The sequence below is a fragment of the Phoca vitulina genome, unplaced genomic scaffold, assembly GCF_004348235.1.
Source record: "Phoca vitulina isolate PV1807 unplaced genomic scaffold, GSC_HSeal_1.0 scaffold2, whole genome shotgun sequence".
Lineage (NCBI taxonomy): Eukaryota > Metazoa > Chordata > Mammalia > Carnivora > Phocidae > Phoca > Phoca vitulina.
Genome location: NW_022589705.1, coordinates 47455915 through 47473289, shown reverse-complemented (window position 1 = coordinate 47473289; position 17375 = coordinate 47455915). Strand labels below are relative to the sequence as shown.

The 17375-nt window shown below is 40.1% G+C and overlaps 1 protein-coding gene across 20 annotated transcripts in view; it reads left to right on the top strand.

Moving 5' to 3' along the window:
- The window catches only part of SGIP1 (SH3GL interacting endocytic adaptor 1), a 199283-nt gene that overhangs the window by 110229 nt on the left and 71679 nt on the right, over positions 1 to 17375 (top strand). For 15 of the 20 annotated variants that reach the window (XM_032426797.1, XM_032426806.1, XM_032426805.1 and 12 more), the window contains 2 exons: positions 9292 to 9303; positions 14892 to 14903. The exons of the other annotated variants lie outside the window; for them this stretch is intronic. In XM_032426797.1, the coding sequence (XP_032282688.1) occupies positions 9292 to 9303; positions 14892 to 14903 (24 nt within the window). The remainder of the gene's footprint in view (positions 1 to 9291; positions 9304 to 14891; positions 14904 to 17375) is intronic. 20 annotated transcript variants of the gene reach the window in all.

Below are 17375 nucleotides of genomic sequence, written 5' to 3'. Positions count from 1 at the left end.
TAAGGAAGTGATACATGTAAACTGCTTAGTATTTTGTAAGTACCTTTATGTATATAAGGCCCAATGGAGATGTTTCGTAAATGCTAGCTATTACAAATCAGAACAACAGAGTATTCATGGTGAATACTTGTCAACATCCTTTAAGGTCATGGACCCTCTGAGGACTCACGATGGTGATGGTGATAGTGTTGGTCGTGGCAGCTGTGAAAATCTGAGTGTGACTATGTGTCAGATGCTTTATACATATTAACTCATTTATCCTCATAGCAAGCCTAGGAGATGTGTACTATTATTATCCTCATTTTACAGGTGAGAAATTTGAGGCATGGAAGGATTAATTAAACTCACCCAAGATGTCACAACTAATAAGCGAAGTTCTGGGATTTAAACCCAGAAGGTCTGATTTCTAATTCAGAACTCCTACCCACTACATTGTCCTACTTCTGATAAAAGCCATTGGCTCTCTTTCCAGGGGAAAAAATAAAAAGTTCATTAGCTCCTCTAAAATATTTGACATACAACTTCTGAGTATTCACAAACCCTTTGAAGGCTATCCCTTTGATGGTCCCTAAAGGGCTCTTGATCCCAGCTCCAAAGCCCACATCCCAGGCTTTCTTCCCCCTCATCCATAGACACAACCTTCTATGGGACCTCCTATGCCATTCCTTGTGACAAAAGAGCAAGGCTGAGCCGACAGGTCAGTCGGCCTTAATTGCTGCCTTGTCATGTGTGATTTCTACTTTATTAAAAGTCATTTTATGCTAAGACCTCATACACCTTTGTTTTAAATGTTAAGGAATGTTACCTCATTTTATGTGACTCATATTTCAGTTCCCCTAATCAAGCAAGCATTTTTTATGTTGAAGTTTCATTATAATTATGTTTTATATATATATACATACATATATATATATATGCTGTCCTGATCAGAAAGATGGAATGAGCAGCCACAGTACTAAGCAGACAGAGAGGTGGTGGTCACCCCATTTTACAGAAGTGATCAACTCAGAAAGATCAAGAGGCTGCTAAAGGTTTGAGGACCAGGACTTGAACTCCAGCATCTGCCTCCTTTCTGCCAAGTTAAAAACACAGTAGGTTTTTTCATCTATAGAGTAAGGGTCTAGAGATTCTGTTTTCTTTAAATCCCTCTCAGTGTGAATACTCTGCTGTGTATTCTGATTCAAGAGCCTCTGTGGGAAGGTCTGTTTTAGGGGCAGGTTGGGGATATAGTAAGGGGACCAAGAAAGAGAACATTTTCTTGAAGCACATTGGTTAAGTAGGAAGAGCACAGGCTTTTGAGTCTGTATCTTATGATCTGTGTCCATGGGCAAGTTCCTTAACATGAAACCTCAGATCCCAAATCTATAAAATGGGAACGGGAATATCCATTCTGCCAGGACTGATATAAAGAGGACATGAGATTATGTTGCAAAATGCCCAGTTAGGTGTCTATCTCCCTGGCCTCCCTTTTCATCTCTGCTTCTCTTTAAGTTAAGAGACTTGTGGGAATGAGAAAGAAAATAAAAATAGCGAGGGAGGACTTGAGCAAAGTCAAGGAGAAGAGGGCTGATAGAAACGATGTGGGAGGGGCGCCTGGGAAGCTCAGTCGGTTAAAGTCCAACTCTTGATCTCAGCCCAGGTCTTGATCGCACAGTTGTGAGTTCGAGCCCGCACTGAAAAAAAGAAAGAAAGAAAGAAATGATGTGGGAATAGGTGGCATGTATGCTGGCCTCCTCCCCATCCCCTATGACATGACCTTCTGAAGGAGCTATTAGTTTAAGCTTGTTCCTGGTGATTTGCAATCCATAATGGAGTTATTTAATCAAAAAATATGGGGAGAGGGAGATAGCTTTGAACTGGAGACAGTCTAGTGCTGTTTGCCTATTCCAGGTGGCCCACCCACCCTACCACGCCCAAATTAGCCTGCCAGTGAGTAAAATCCATGAATTTGCTGCTGCTTGGTAACACCACCCCCTTTCCTGTCCTCACTTTGGCAGAAGGTTCAGCACCCCATTGAGTTCAGTAAAAACAAAGAGTCATCTGTAGGGGAGGAGAGCTCCAGTCTCCTACACACTGGCATTTGCTCCGGGTAAGATTGCTGCTTGGTGCAAAGGGAGGCTAATGATGGGGTGCATTCTGATGCTAAATGCTCAGTGCAGACCTCAAGCACAGCTAGTTGGAGGCACGAGGCTCAGCTTGGGTTCTACTCTTCAAGGAGAGCTTCATAGGGCAAATATGATCTGGGTTGGGTCTAGACCTGGGATATCAAACACAGATGCATATGAGCTGCTACTCCCCCCTTCCAAACACTAAGCCAACACAATGACCAGATCCCATATCCCTGATGTAGTCTGAGATGCCCCCTCCAGACAGAGCTGCAGGCAGCCTGACCAAAATCATCCAGTTGGCACATGAGATGGAACTCTTTTTTTTGTTCCAGGTCTTACAGAGAAAGATAGATGGAGAAATGGGTAGAACCTTCCTTTTTCAAAATATATTGTTCTCTTTCCTGCATTCTGATAAGCCATGGACTGTCTGCAGAAGAATCAGTTTCATATCTGAGATGTGTTTGTTCTTTCCTTCATTACCAATTATTTTTTTCCTAGGTAATTCTCTATTGCTTCCATTTCCTGATCTTTAAAATAAAAATAACATTTTTCCATACCTTTCAGGCCCATCCTGTGCTGGTCAGAAGAAATCTCTGTGCTGTATGTTTTGGTCTTCTTGAAAATGAGCAGAATATGAATTCAATCTGGATCGCCTTTGTCATTATTTCTCCAATTAATGTTGGTTGTGCCCTCTGAGCACATGGTCTTTTGCACACCTTTGTGAGGTGTAAGAATTAGAATTTCCTTGCATAACTCCAGATTCTTCCATCTTGTTCTACTATCTCAGATAACGTGATCCGATGAGGGTGGGGAGGGTCAGAAACATGAATACCAGGATTAGAGACCTAAAGCCCTCAATTTCTGTTACCAGCTTAAAATCTAATTGAGACAATTTACCCACAGTTTTGACACAAAAAATGTGAAGGTGTCCTCGACCAGAGGCAGGCAATTCTTGAATTACATGCTTTTTTTTTAATTACATGCTTTTAATTATGATGCTAATCATAGTCAAAAAGGCTAATTTTTATATCGATAAGTTCTTCTGCCTTGGTTGTGTTAGTCCTACTGGTGTAGAGTTTAGAATTTAAAACTATTTTTATTAGCCAAAGGCCATAATCAGGGTAGAACGGGCTCTATAATGAAGCAATCAATTTGGAAAATAAGTTTGTAGCAGAAGCATAATTTGTGAACAATTCAGTAAATGTTGGATTTATGACAAGTGATCCTGCCCCCTAGATGCTGCAGGTTCTTACCCTGTAAATGGGGCCTTCCCTTAAGAACCTAAACATTGAATGACCCGGAGCAGGTGCTTAGAAAATACTTGATTGGTTGGATGCATGGATGCTCTTCACTGTGGGAAATTATATGGAACTTGGTGTTTTACTGTGACAAAATGCAACTTACACCCCTCACATGATTTTAGAAAGAGAGTAGATTTATGGTTCTCCATTTCTTTGATCTTTCCCCTTTTGATTCACCAGTTTTTCTGCATTATTAGATGGATGAATAATATGAACAATAACTTTCTTACAGTTCGCAAGTTCTTTTTTTAAAGTTTATTAATGTGCTCTTCTTTTCTGGGAGTGCTAACATTTTGTCATAATTCTCTTCCCCTGATCCCACAGATCCAGTGAGATGTCTGTTCTCCTATCTAAGGCCTCAGGTTTCAGTCACTTAGTGGTACACACTGTATTATCTTTTTTATAATATCTTTATTTTTGTACTAAGAAGTTTCTATAAGTGTATGAATAATAGTATAAAAATAAGTATAACAGTAGAAGAAAAAAGTATCTATCCCTTTGTCCTTTGAAGGAGAATTTCTTTTTGTGGGGGGGCCAGAAATAATCTACAGCAATGGATGTACTTTTTAATTGTTTTGGGAAAAAAAAAAAACTCTTAGAGTGTGAATCACTCACATTCATTATGTCAGAAAATGTCTCTTTGATGAACCATGAGAGACTATGGACTCTGAAAAACAAACTGAGGGTTCTAGAGGGGAGGGGGGTGGGGGGATGGGTTAGCCTGGTGATGGGTATTAAAGAGGGCACGTACTGCATGGAGCACTGGGTGTTATGCGCAAACAATGAATCATGGAACACTACATCAAAAACTAATGATGTAATGTATGGTGATTAACATAATAAAAAAAAAAGAAAACGTCTCTTTGGAGACTGGGGGAAATTTCAGAATGAACAGAATGAAGTGAGATTTCTTTCTGTCTAAAACACAGCCACTAACTGCCCATGGACCTGAGGAGCCATCATTTGAATCGGCTACCAGCTCAGCGGGGGTATAGGGCCGGTGAGCCTGTCTGAACCACTTGTCCTAAAGTGGCCAACAGACAGGGAAGGCAGGATGGACTGGCCTCACTCTGCTTTGCCCAGTACAAACTTCCTTTCCACTTCCTAACCTATTTGAAGCCCATCTCTGTCTTCTGTTTTAACTTGATATTTGGGGAATGAAAGTCAGCTTCCAAAGAGTAATGAAAAATGGCGGCATATGTCACAAGCAGGCATTCGCTGAGATTGCTTCCTCTGTGTCGTCTATGCCTCTTCTCAGCAACCAACCCTAACTAACCCCCCACCCTGGAGAACCCCTGAGAAGTGAGAGCCGTGAGCTGCATTGGAACAGAGCAAAGCCAGTCTTTGCAGTGGCCTTCAAGACCTTCACGGTAGGGATACCCCCAACCTGCAGGCTAACACCCGCCACTATCCCTTCTCATTCTGCTCTTCCCTGGCTCCCTGGCTGTGTCCCCTTTCCCCAAAGAGCTGCAGTGTGACATCCATCTCCACCTCAGGTGCTTGTTCAAGTCACGTTCTCAGTGGCTTACCCTGACCACCTTATTGAAAATCACAGAGCTCTCTATCCTGGCATTCTCAAAACTCTTTATTCACTCTGCTTTTAAAAATTGCATTGATCATCTTCTAAAATACCAAATACTTTGCTTTATTTATTGTGTTTATTATTTATTATCTATCTGCCTCATCTTGTTCCCAAAATAAGCTCATTGGAGCTTTTTTTGTCTATTGTTCCTGTTGTTTTGTTCACCAATATGTCTAGAGTAGTGTCTGGTTTTTATTAGGTACCCAGTAAATATCTGTTAATGGTTTAATAAATGAATAAATTATCCTTTTGCTTCTTTTGTCAGGCACAACTGATAAGAAGTGGTTATATTTATAATAAAATCTCATTCATTAAATATAAAGATCCAAAATATAGCCATCTTATTTTTGAGGTTAAACAGTTGCAGACTCTTAAGAAGCTTATAGATTAGACTTGGTTTTTTGTGTCTTGGTTCCATTCTTAGGAAGCTTGCTGCCAAAAATTCCCATGGCAGCTTGTTCCTTGTTAAGAGTGCAGGGATATATTTAGAGCACAAAACCTCTGTGTAAGGATCACTAAACTCTGGTGTATACCTTCTTCATTCACCTCTGTTAGCTCTGGCTCTGGGTCTTGAACTAAATTCTACTGTAAATGTTGCTGCTTTCAAACCCCTTATACAGAAATGTAGGCTTCAACAAGACCTAACTTGAATGACTCCTGACACTAGAAAGATATTTAGGATAAGGATGAGCTGCCTTTCAACAAGGCTTGCAAATTAAAGAATTATAGTTTCTCAGGCTATAGCACAGGAAAATCCCTGCACTAGAGATGATTCAGTGATTATATTTTAGGTATATGTTTTGTCTAGTCCAAAAATGCACTCATTCTATGTACAAGTGTACCTGGGCGTATACATCTCTTTCCCAATTTTCTTAGTATCTTTTCCATAATTAAAAATCAACTCTGATGCTGTGAGTTCATTTTAAATCAAGAAATACCTTTATTTTCCCCAAAGGAGAATTGTCTTATGGGTTTTTTTTTTTTTTTTAATTTGTTTAATAGTCTGAAGAAATCCTTAAGCCAAGGAGCCATAGCCTAGGTGTCGGAGCTGCTAACAATTAAAGCAAAACAGTATATTGAATAAAAATGGCTTAATCACCATGAAGCCTGGGGCACCTGGGTGGCTTAGTTGGTTGGGCAGCTGGACATCTGTCTTTGGCTCAGGTCATGATCCCAGGGTCCAGGAATCTGGCCATGTCAGGCTCCCTGCTCCACGGGGAGCCTGCTTCTCCCTCTCCCTCTGTCTCTTCCCTCTGCCTGTGCTCTCTCTCTCTCTCTCTGTCTCTCAAATAAATAAATAAAATCTTAAAAAAAAAGTTATAATCACCATGAAGCCTGGAATGGGAAGGTGTGGGGAGGAGAAAGAGCCCTTATCATTTGTATGTTCATGTTTGTTCTTCTAATTCAGTATAATGCATTTAATTCTAGGAGAAGACTGAGAAATTTACCTTCTAATCAGAGTTTAATTCCTAGGTCTGAAACCATGCCTAGAAACACAAGCTCACATGCTGAAAAGCTCATCCCTTGAGACCTGCTATGATAGATAGACAAGATCTATTTGACTCTTTCCTTTGGAAAGATCCGAGATTATTTTCCAGGTTCTGTGATCTGTGAGCTTTTAGCTGTGTTGTTTCTAGAACCCAGTGCTGATAAGGCCCTGAAAGTGGGATAACAGTATAGGGGACTTGGTCTGTTTCATGGGCCCACCCCAGCCAGGCTCTGGGGAGGTAGATAAGCTGGGATCCATTCCCAGCTCTGTTCCTTTGTAACTGTGTAGCCTCGGAATTCATCTGAGCCTCCTTTTCCTCACTGGTAAATTAGAAATAACAAGGACACCTGTATAAGATAAATCAGTAATAGTTCTCAGTAAACATTAGCTATCAATATCATCCACATCTTTTAATCCTCACAACAATTCTACAATTCCACAAAGAATCTACATCCCTCCCTTAGACATTATCAAATCAAGGCACAGGACAACTTGCTCAAAGGCAGAAAATAAGGGGTTAAGCTAATTTAAATATAGAAAGGCTCTTCCTGCTCCTTCCCGGACAACTCCTTTGAAGCTATTTGATTTTAACCCAAGAATTTCTTTCTGTCTGTAGGTTGAGAACACGGACTTTAATAATTTTCATTTCTCTGTGTTACTTACCAAGGGTCTGGGGCTGAAAGTCAGCCCCTATCTTGACCCTGAAGCATTAGTTTTTTGCTATAAAAGAACATTCTACCCTGGAGATCTGAACACGTAGCTCAATACTAATGTTTGTACAAAGCTGAGCTAGTTCCTGGGAACCTCTGTAACATATATTTGCCCCTGGGGTCACTAATGGCAGAGAGATCAACAGTTAAGTGGGAGCTAAGTGAAACATTTATAGGAGATGGAGAAGGAACATTACAACTGGGGCCACATCCCTTGGGGCATATACAATTCAGCTTTATTTCAGAGTGCAATTCATCTTTCTGTATTTTAAAAGACATTATGCTTCAAACATTTTATAGTGTTTTAATGGCTCCCCGAAAGGGAACTCCTAAGCCTGCTTTGAATGCCTCCTGTGTGCTTAGCACTATGTTTGGGACCAGAGAGGGTCCATTCTTGACCATGACTGTGAGCTAATAATCGAGTGGAGACACCTTAATAACACAGGACAAAATAAGAACTGCAAAGAATATGCTAGCAATGTGGACCTTTGTTCTCCCCGAGGCTGATAACCGTCAGGCAAACAGAAAGACCTTCAATCTGAGGTGGTTATTTTGAACAAAAAGAACGTGCTGTGATCAAACAAGAAAAGGGAACAACTTATTCTGATGGGGAGGCTTGGGGAAGGCCCCATGGAAGAAACAGTGCTGGCCTCAAAGAATAAGTAACACTGTAATGGAGGGCTCCAGAGACAGCCTGAGCAGAAGGCAGGGAAGCGGGTGAGGGCACTGAACATCCAGATGACCAGGAGCCTCTGCACTTAAGCGTGGGCTCCCTACAGGCAGCGGTGGAAGAGGAAGGGTGAGGGTAAGTTGGAGCCCTTCTGGAAGGCATAACTGACATGGAGTGTGTGTTCTATTTTCCGAATAATTGGGAGGCTCCCGAGGAGCGGGGTAATCTATTCATTTCACTATTTTGAAAAATAATTCTGGAGCTAACGCAAAGGATGAATTTAGGGGGTGAAACTGGAAATAGGACCATCAGCTAAGAAGTGCGTGCAGAAGGCACAGCGGTCAGCCAGGGATGAGGCCATCACCACGACGTTGCCCAAGAAATAAAAGAGCTTTCTGAGGGGGCCAACGGCTACTCACGGGGACAGTGATTTCCTATTGTCCATGGGGAGTGGGGAGAATCGAAAGATGGGATGAAAGGATTGGTGAGTGTAGCCAGGGTATCTTGTGAGGCGATGACAGGTACCGGGTTCCCTGACAAAGCTGGAGTTAGTGGAAACTCTCATGTTTTATGACCCTGCTCAGCTGCATTGCAATAATGGCATTTTCCAAATCTCTTCGATATTACAAAGCATAATTTTCTATTTTCAAAGCACAAATCTACTTGATAAAAGCAAACCATTCAAGAGAGCTTAGAATGTGCCCAAAGGAGGCCACACCAATGCCCTCTATAGCTTGAACTTGTATGGGAGGCAAGACTTGATCTCTACCCACTTGGGTGTTCAGCTGGGACTCTAACAAAAAGACACGTTAAGGAGAAAAACAAACAGAAATGGAGTAACATGTACATTTCATGTACATGTGGGAGACACCCAGGAAAAGTGAAACTCAAAGAGGTGGTTTTAGAATCCTGAATTAAATATCGCTGAGTAGGGAAAGGGGAGGGGACATAGGCCTCTGAAGGGAGAGCATCTGATCTTTAGGAAGAATAGATGGGAAGAATATTGTGTGATCAGGTTTGTCAAGGTGCGGTATCGACTTCCGGTCTCGTCTCCAGCGCTGAGTCAGTGCTCCCTGATCAATAACACTCCTGGGAAAGGGATTTATGACAGTTCTTTTGGAGCATTTATCTCTAGACAGATTAGGGTTGTTCAGAGACAGTGTCTCCTTGCATTTACCATTTTCAAATGCTTGCTGTTCAAAAATCATCAATATAGCGAAGTAACAGATTTTGGGGTGAGTGTTCTGCCACCCTTCAAGCTAAAGGTAACCTGGGAATGATTATGTCAGACGCCCAGAAAGAGCCATTAGAAGAGCAATGCCTTGAGCTGCTTTAAGGAAGGTTATTCTGAGCCTTATCTGTTTCTCTGAAAATACATTTCACCTCTCTCATTTTCTCTTTCTTTTTCTGCCTCATGCCTACGCTTTTTAGAGGAAAAGTCCGGTAAGAAATAAGTCCTTTCCACATTTTGGCCAAACATGACTTCTGTTCATTTTCATCATCTGCATAATGACTGACTGTGTTTAACACCTAAACAAGATTTTGAATTTTAAAAACAAACCTTTGTGAACCAGGACAAGGTCTAATTATGCCCCATGGGGAAAAAAAGGAAGTTGGTTGCTAAGTGATTTTACAAGTCTGTTATGAAGGGCCACGGTGTAATTTTGTGAAGATTCACCTCTGCCTCCATCACAGGCATATGATTAAATATTTAAGGTATTGAGTTTTATTTACTGCATTTTCCACTTGGATTAGTCAAGCTACCTATACATACCGTGAGCTAGGCAAACATTCTTTTAAGTTAATTTCTTGTTTAATGCACAACATGATAGCATCCATGAATGAAAGCCTGTGAAGCTGGCCTAGAAGAGGGAAGTTGTCTTTCTTCTTTTGTTTTTCAGCTAATCAGAAAAATATCCCCTTCTGGAGTTGTCAAAGAGACAGAAAAATAAGATCTTTATAAAGTGCAAAGCAACTCTTTCACACTCCTTTTTAGTACCAGTGGGTGATTTTTAACGGCAGCATAAATCTGCTGCGATGTACCTACATTTTTTTTTTATTTTAGGACAACAATGAAATAGATCTACTAAAAAAAAAAAAAAAAGGAAAAAAAATTCAGTGTTCTCTTCCCAGTTACCTGGTATATTGGGAAAGTGTTCCCAGGATGCCGATGCTCGGCTGACACAGGTAACCTCTCCACCGAAAATCATGGAAATACTGTGTTTCCATGTTAACGAGCACCAAGGAATGGTTGGTGGTTGGTTGTACTTAACTCACCTAAGTGGATGCTGCAGTAAACTTGTCATCCCATCCACTGGCCTCTGCCTGGTGGTCTCTGTACCACTGCAGGATACCCGACCTGTGGCAAGTCCGTGTGATGGGAGGGAGGAGAAGTGGAAGACACAGAAGAACAAAAATGGGATCAAAATACTAAAATACATCAAAATACGAACCCAAAGTCTTTTGGTTTCTAAAAATAAAATAAACACATTATTATTATTATCACTACTGCTACTACTAAACTGAATGGCCCGCTTCTGAGTAACTGAGAGTCATCTACATATCATGTGCTATGTGGCATACAATTTTGGTGGTCTGCTCTAGTAGCCTTTCTTTATATTTTGCCGATTGCACTTATTCCTGACTCTGAATCTTTCTCTAACTTATTCAAATTTGGCCACTTCAAAAATTGACTCAATTGGGTGGCCTGAAGTCTACCTCCAGTGCCTCAAAAAGGCACTGTTCCTCATGGGTTTTCCCCTGTCGTCCTTACCGCAATTTTAACTGCAAGTAATCCTTGTCATTTTGATCTGTGTGTTTTTAAGGACGAGTCCTCCTCCCACTCCCTGGCCTCATTTTCCTTTGGAAGTGTCCATCTTGTTGATTGCTCAATCTGGTTGAGTCTTAATGATTATCTTGGTTAGTAGTGGGCTCTTTGTTTCTCTTCCCAAATGGAGTTTCAGAAGATCATCTCAACCAAGTCCCATTGGACATGATAGGTATTCACTGTAATCTGACTTGTAATGGATACAGGAACAAATTTAAATATAGACAAACTCCTATAAGGGATGGGGGTAGAGGATAAGACCTTGCCAGGTAGCTGGCCTTCCCCATCAGCATTTAAAAGCAAGTAAGGAAATGGGCTGGAATAAAAATAATACGCATAATGATCACATATTCTAATTCTTTCCTAGAAAATTCTCTAACATGAATCACTGAATTTGCTATGACTAGCCTATATAAAAATATTTTGTTTGGTGCTTGGTAGCTTTTCATGCATTTTCCTCTGATTTCCCATAGCACTGAATTTAGCATGTTGTAAAACTTCAAAACCTGAGGCTGACTTAGTGATTTTGATGAGCAAGACAGATTGTGTTTGGTTACTTCTTTTTATAAATATCTTAAAACACTTACCCGCATTGGCTAAGACTAAGGTATCCTAGTAGGCTGACTTAAAATTAATCCTTTTGTGCAAAAAATAACAAAGCAAAGCTGGTGTGGAATAAGGACACTGGGGAAACTATGAGGACATAGGCTGAAATATTATCTGAGGGAGGCATATTCATATTGCAAATTATATACATTCTAGAAATACAACATGTTTTAACAGAAGATCTTCATTCTAGTGACCAAATTATAAATTATTAGTGCACACCCACCTTGAAAATAACCTCAAGATACAAAGTAAGAGTTATCTCTTATTTGAACACCAAAATAGAAGTAGAGGGAATAATAAATATTTCCCAAACCTTTTCCAGAATGTACCAGAAGATCAAGAGAAATCTAGGAATTGAGCAATTAATATTTAAATAGGAGCACAGGAGATTTGTTCAGAAAAGGAATAGACCAATTGCAAAGTCCCTGTTCGAGTAATCAGGTGAAGTAATAAGAACAGTAGATAAAATTTACTGAGAGCTTATTATATGTGATACAGATGTCTGCAATCAGAGACAAATTGGCCACCTGCAGATTCTGAACAACTGAATAAGTGTTTTGTTTGCTTGTGCAGTTAAAAACAACTTTAACCCCATTTAAAAACCAGAATGTTTGAAATTAAAAAAAAAAATCAGGATGTGCTGCTTCTCTCGACAACTCGATCTGGCAGCCCTAGGCCCAAATTTTTTGCAAGGCAGACATGGGTGCACTTGAGTAGTGTTGAGTTCCCCAGAGCTTTGTGAAAGACACATGCCTTTACCAATAGCACCCCTCTCCTTGCCCTGTACTCATCTGAGTTTGTCACTCAACGCCTAGTGTTCAGCTTACAGAATATATCAAGACCGGGGGCCACCTGGGTAGCTCAGTCAGTGAAGCGTCTGATTCTTGATTTGGGCTCAGGTCCTGATCTCAAGGTTGTGAGATTGAGCCGCACCTTGGGCTCCATGCTGGGCATGGAGCCTGCTTGAGATTCTCTCTCTCTCCCTCTGCCCCTCCCCGCCCCCTCACCTCATGCACTCTCACGCTTTCGCTCTCTCTCTCTCTCACAAAAAAAAAAAAAAAAAAAGAATCTAAATTAGAATGTACCAAGACTGGATACAAATGACTTTCCTTCCACCTTTGAAGCAAATTCTATATGTTGGTAGAACAAAGATAAAACGCTAAAGGCTTCAAAGATCTTGGAAAATGAGAAGAGAAAGAGTAAAATGAAAAATAGGTAAAGACCCTCCTTTCCTGGCTCTTACAGATTTTGCTGTCAAAACTGTTGTTCAGCAGAGCCTATAACTGCTTTATGCATCTTAATGGTGATAAATAACAAGCACGGAGCCCTTCAATTTGACGTGTAGAATTCTTTTTCTTTTGAAGGTTTCAAATAGCTCTTAATTATGGACTTTGAGGATTTCTGGGTCTGAGCTCTCCACAGCTTCTAGCTGGGACTTCTGGGTTCATGCTTGTGACTGCATGAATTTGAACAGCTTTTCCCAATGAAGAAGGCATTTTACAAGTGGAGTTTCCAAAACGCTATCTTTTTTTTAGTTCAGGTTAGTTAACATACAGTGTAGTATTGGTTTCAGGAGTAGAATTTAGGGATTCAACACTTACATCTAACACCCAGTTTCATCCCAATAAATGCCCTCCTTAATGCCCATCACCCATTCAGACCATCCCCCCACCCACCTCCTTCCAGCAAGCCAAATGCTGTCTTATGATGTTGTTTTTCGCTAGGAAAAAAATACAAACAGGAACTGTTCATTAAAAATATAGGTTTTTAAGTCATTGGAGATTAAAATATGGCTTAATTTGGGTAGACTGATATAACTTAAATTATTTTGAAAAGTGTTCTCTCTAATCTTAAATTAATAAAGTTTTTTTGAATTTAAGGTTCTGCCTCTGTATGGGTATGATCGGCATTTCATTTTGCATTACTTTTCATAATTTCATCTTAGGGAAATTTGTGTCACTTTCATTCCTCTCTTTGCTGTAGTTTATGCTACTTTTAAAAGTGATTTGTTTGCCATGAGATTGAAGTTAAAATCATAAATTCCCACATTTTCTTCTTAGAGAAGAATTTTAGTCTGGTCATTAAAAGAATTATAAAGTCTAAATGTTCATATAAGATACTGAATTCCTCTCAAAACATAGTATGAATTAGTAAAAGAATTTAAGCCCAGAAATACATATTCATAAATGGTTTTTTTCTCTGATTTAAATAAATTACATCCACCCATATCAACAAAGGTATAAGAAAGGTGGGAACAATATAGAGTAGAACCTGGAAAATCAGGCAAATGAGAAAGTCTAAAATATTAGAAATAAAATTGACTAGAGTAAATAGTTCCAAAATAATGAGTTCTGTTATACAACATTCAAAACAGGAAGTAACCATTCATGATTCTCTGCTTTAGGAGTCCTCCAACAATATAATGTAAGAATGAGACCAGAGATCCAAACTCTGTCTCTGGTTCTATGCATTCACTAGCTGTGGGTCTCAGAGACTCACTTCCCCCTCTTTATCAATAGGCCATTGGTCCAGATATGCTTGGGGCCTCCCAGGTATAAAACACTAGAGGCTTGTTTCCTGTCTATGTTCTAGAGTAGAACAGTCCTTCTCATTTGAGCAACCTTCTAGAGACTTACGTGCTTGTGCTCCTGGCCTGGATTTGGGGATTGGGGCAATACTGGGTCCCAGGTAGCCTTTAGTAACTTCATGGGGTAGCCCATATTTTGAAAACAAAACTCTAAGCAACATCTCTTTCCCCACTCACGTGATAGTCACTCTTGTTACTTGCTACAGAAAAATCCTGAAGAGGGAGAGTAATCAGAGATTGTTGGGGTAAATTGACAGCAGCCATAATCCAGGTGGGAGAAGTGAAAGAGAGAAGTCATATGTCTGCTAGTTGTGTTATTCCAGACATCATCTGGTCCACCATTGTTCTACTGATGGTGGACAGTTTGCATTATTGCCATCTGTCCTTGTCAGGGGCTCCTCGTCTTCCTCATCATGTCCCTACCCTTTGGTAGAGGCTGCCCAAATCACCAGGCCAAAAAAAAGTCCTCATCAGCATTCATTCCATAGTACATCAAAGAGAAGAGCCAGGCAAAGAGGTCTTTCTACTCCTGCTCTCTGATTTGGGGAGGCTCCAATTTAGTCCAAATTATGTGGGAAATGAATTATGTTTATGGCATTTGCTAACACCCCGTTGTGTGTGGAAATACTTTTCTCTGTCATACCTAATCTCTAAAACCTCCTCCCCAAATAATCTGGAGAGAAATTCCTTATGACAAAACATTAAAAGCTGTCAGTGAAGTTTTCTTGGACGTTTCTTTCTTGTTCTTGTATGCACATCGCTGAAATAGTACACCCCATTAGCAAAGCTATATTATACCACAGATCGCTTCTTTTTAAGGTTCTCCAAACTTCCTTATGGTTTAAATAAGCCACAGGCACGATGACTGCCTGTTTTCCTTTGGCCTGGTTACTTAAAGAGTGTATGTTTGGTCGGCTGTTTATGAAGTCCTCTATTACCCAAGCCTGTTGACTGATCCATCATTCTCTGACTAGGTATCTGTTCTCTCTTCCTTTTTGCTGATCACAGAGGCGCAGTCCGGTAAGAACCCTCAACATTTTTACCTTAAACATGTATAGAGAAAATTGTTGCCAAGGCAAGGTGGCCAGGTTTGGATTCGCCATTAAATTTATGATAACTCTATGAATGAAGCAGATGAATTAGGTTTACTGGTTGGAAGCCTCTGGTCCTATGAGCATCAAGAGCATGTTTTAGAATTATCAGGACACTTCTCCATAACAAACTAAATTAATACATAGATATCCCAACCCTAGTGCTAGACTTGAAAAATGTGTGTGTGTGGGTGTGTATGGTGTATATACAAGGCCTGGAGGTTGGCCAGAAAGCACATAGAATGACAATAAAAACTAGAAAACTATAAGGAAAGTAAGGAAACAATTTTTAAGCCACATTGTTTTTAAGCCCAAATTTAAAATAAGTTTCTGGACCATAATTTACATTGGTCAGTATACTGATATACTGATATTACATAATAATATATAATCATAATTTCCATCTTGGGAGGAAGAGACATGTTTTCGGGTCAATACTCCTAGGCTGTCACATAAATCTATTATTTCACCACTGAAGTCGAATCAGTATTAGTTTGCATTGCTCAAAGTGAAATCCCAGTCATTTTACTCAGGCTGAAGAGTCTGATGAATTTAAAGCAACAAAAAGAAGGGTCTTTACTATGTTTGAAATGACCTCCCCTCTACCTTGAGAGAGGAAATGGAACTGAAAACAGTGCCCTCAGAAATGCCCTCCATGGGCATATGCCGATTTGATTGATCATTATGTGAGGCCACTAGTCTGCCCCAGCTGACAAGCTGGTGGTTCTCTGTTTACACCATATAGCCAATGATCAAAGATAACACCTCCAGGGACTGCTATTCACATGTGGATGATTTCTCCCCAGCAGTTAGGCCACATGTCAGAGTATGACAAGTTACTCTTTTTTTTTTTTTTTAAAGGAAAAAGAGGAAATTAATTCAAAATGAAGATGATTGATTCACAACATACATATAAGGACAATCATTGAAAAGAGGAAAAATGTGGTCCTTTGGAAAGGAGACCATTTTTTAATTCAGTGGGCTTTTTCCTGACTGGTTTGTGTGGTCGACATAATCTTGACCTTGTTCTAGATTTGCCATGCTGCAGCTCCAGGGCATCAGACAGCCATGTGCCGGGTCCAGCTGACAATGGCGATTTTCTTGTCTGTTGCTGCCGACTTCCTGCTGATCATGCGTATTATTTGTTCCTTTCTAAAGTGATATTATTTTATTCTTCCTAATCTCTCAACAACAGAGTTTTCTTGCCATATCTTGCTTGCACTTAACCGGTGATTGTTCATTTATGAGGAGCATTTTTTTTTTAATTTAATTTAATTTTATTTTTAATTTTATTATGTTATGTTAGTCACCATTCAATACATCATTAGTTTTTGATGTAGTGATCCACGATCCATTGTTTTCGTATAACACCCAGTGCTCCATGCAATACGTGCCCTCCTTAATACCCATCACTGGGCTAACCCACCCCCCCACCCCCTCCCCTCTAAGACCCTGTTTGTGGGGCGCCTGGGTGGCTCAGTCGTTAAGCGTCTGCCTTCGGCTCAGGTCATGATCCCAGCGTCCTGGGATCGGGCCCCGCGTCGGGCTCCCTGCTCAGCGGGAAGCCTGCTTCTCCCTCTCCCACTCCCCCTGCTTGTGTTCCCTCTCTCGCTGTTTCTCTCTCTGTCAAATAAATAAATAAAATCTTAAAAAAAATAAAAAATAAAAATAAATAAATAAAACCCTGTTTGTTTCTCAGGGCATTTAATAAGAATGTTACCCGGCCTTCTTGCTTAGCGCCTCTCCACAATAAACACCTATTGAATGCATGGATACACCTGGAACCAATAAGTACAAAATAAGCCTTGTACCTTCTTTGGCTTCATAAGTATTACATTTTTAATAAAGGGGGTAAGATAGAGAGCCAAAAGATCTTCGATACTCTGGGGTCCCCTATCTCTTGGGTTTCAGGTCTCATAATTCTAGATAGATCCCATTCCCTCATGGCCAACCTTGTGATTGACTATTTGGAAGTAGAGGCCCCAGTATCTTTATTACACACCCATAAAAATCTGACCATCTGGGGCTCTGAAACCTAGAAAAACATTTTAATTCCATTTAGATGATTTGTTCTCCTATTTTTGTCTACAGAGCCTTATTTTCCAAAAGCCAGCATGTATCCAAACTCCCATGCTAATGACTGTAGCTGATTTAAATGACCATATTTAATTTAAATGCTTATTAAGTTAAACAAGCATGTTAACTTAAACATATGAATTTAAAATGTGTATTCATTAAAGAAAATAAATATCTATTTTAAAAATCTTTAATAATAATGGAATAATTCTCTATAATGGCATAGACACACTGATTGTGTTACTAGGCAAGACAAGCCAGAAAATATAGTTCGAAAGATTGAGCCATTCACTAGAAAACATCTAGTGAATTCTTGCTCAGATTG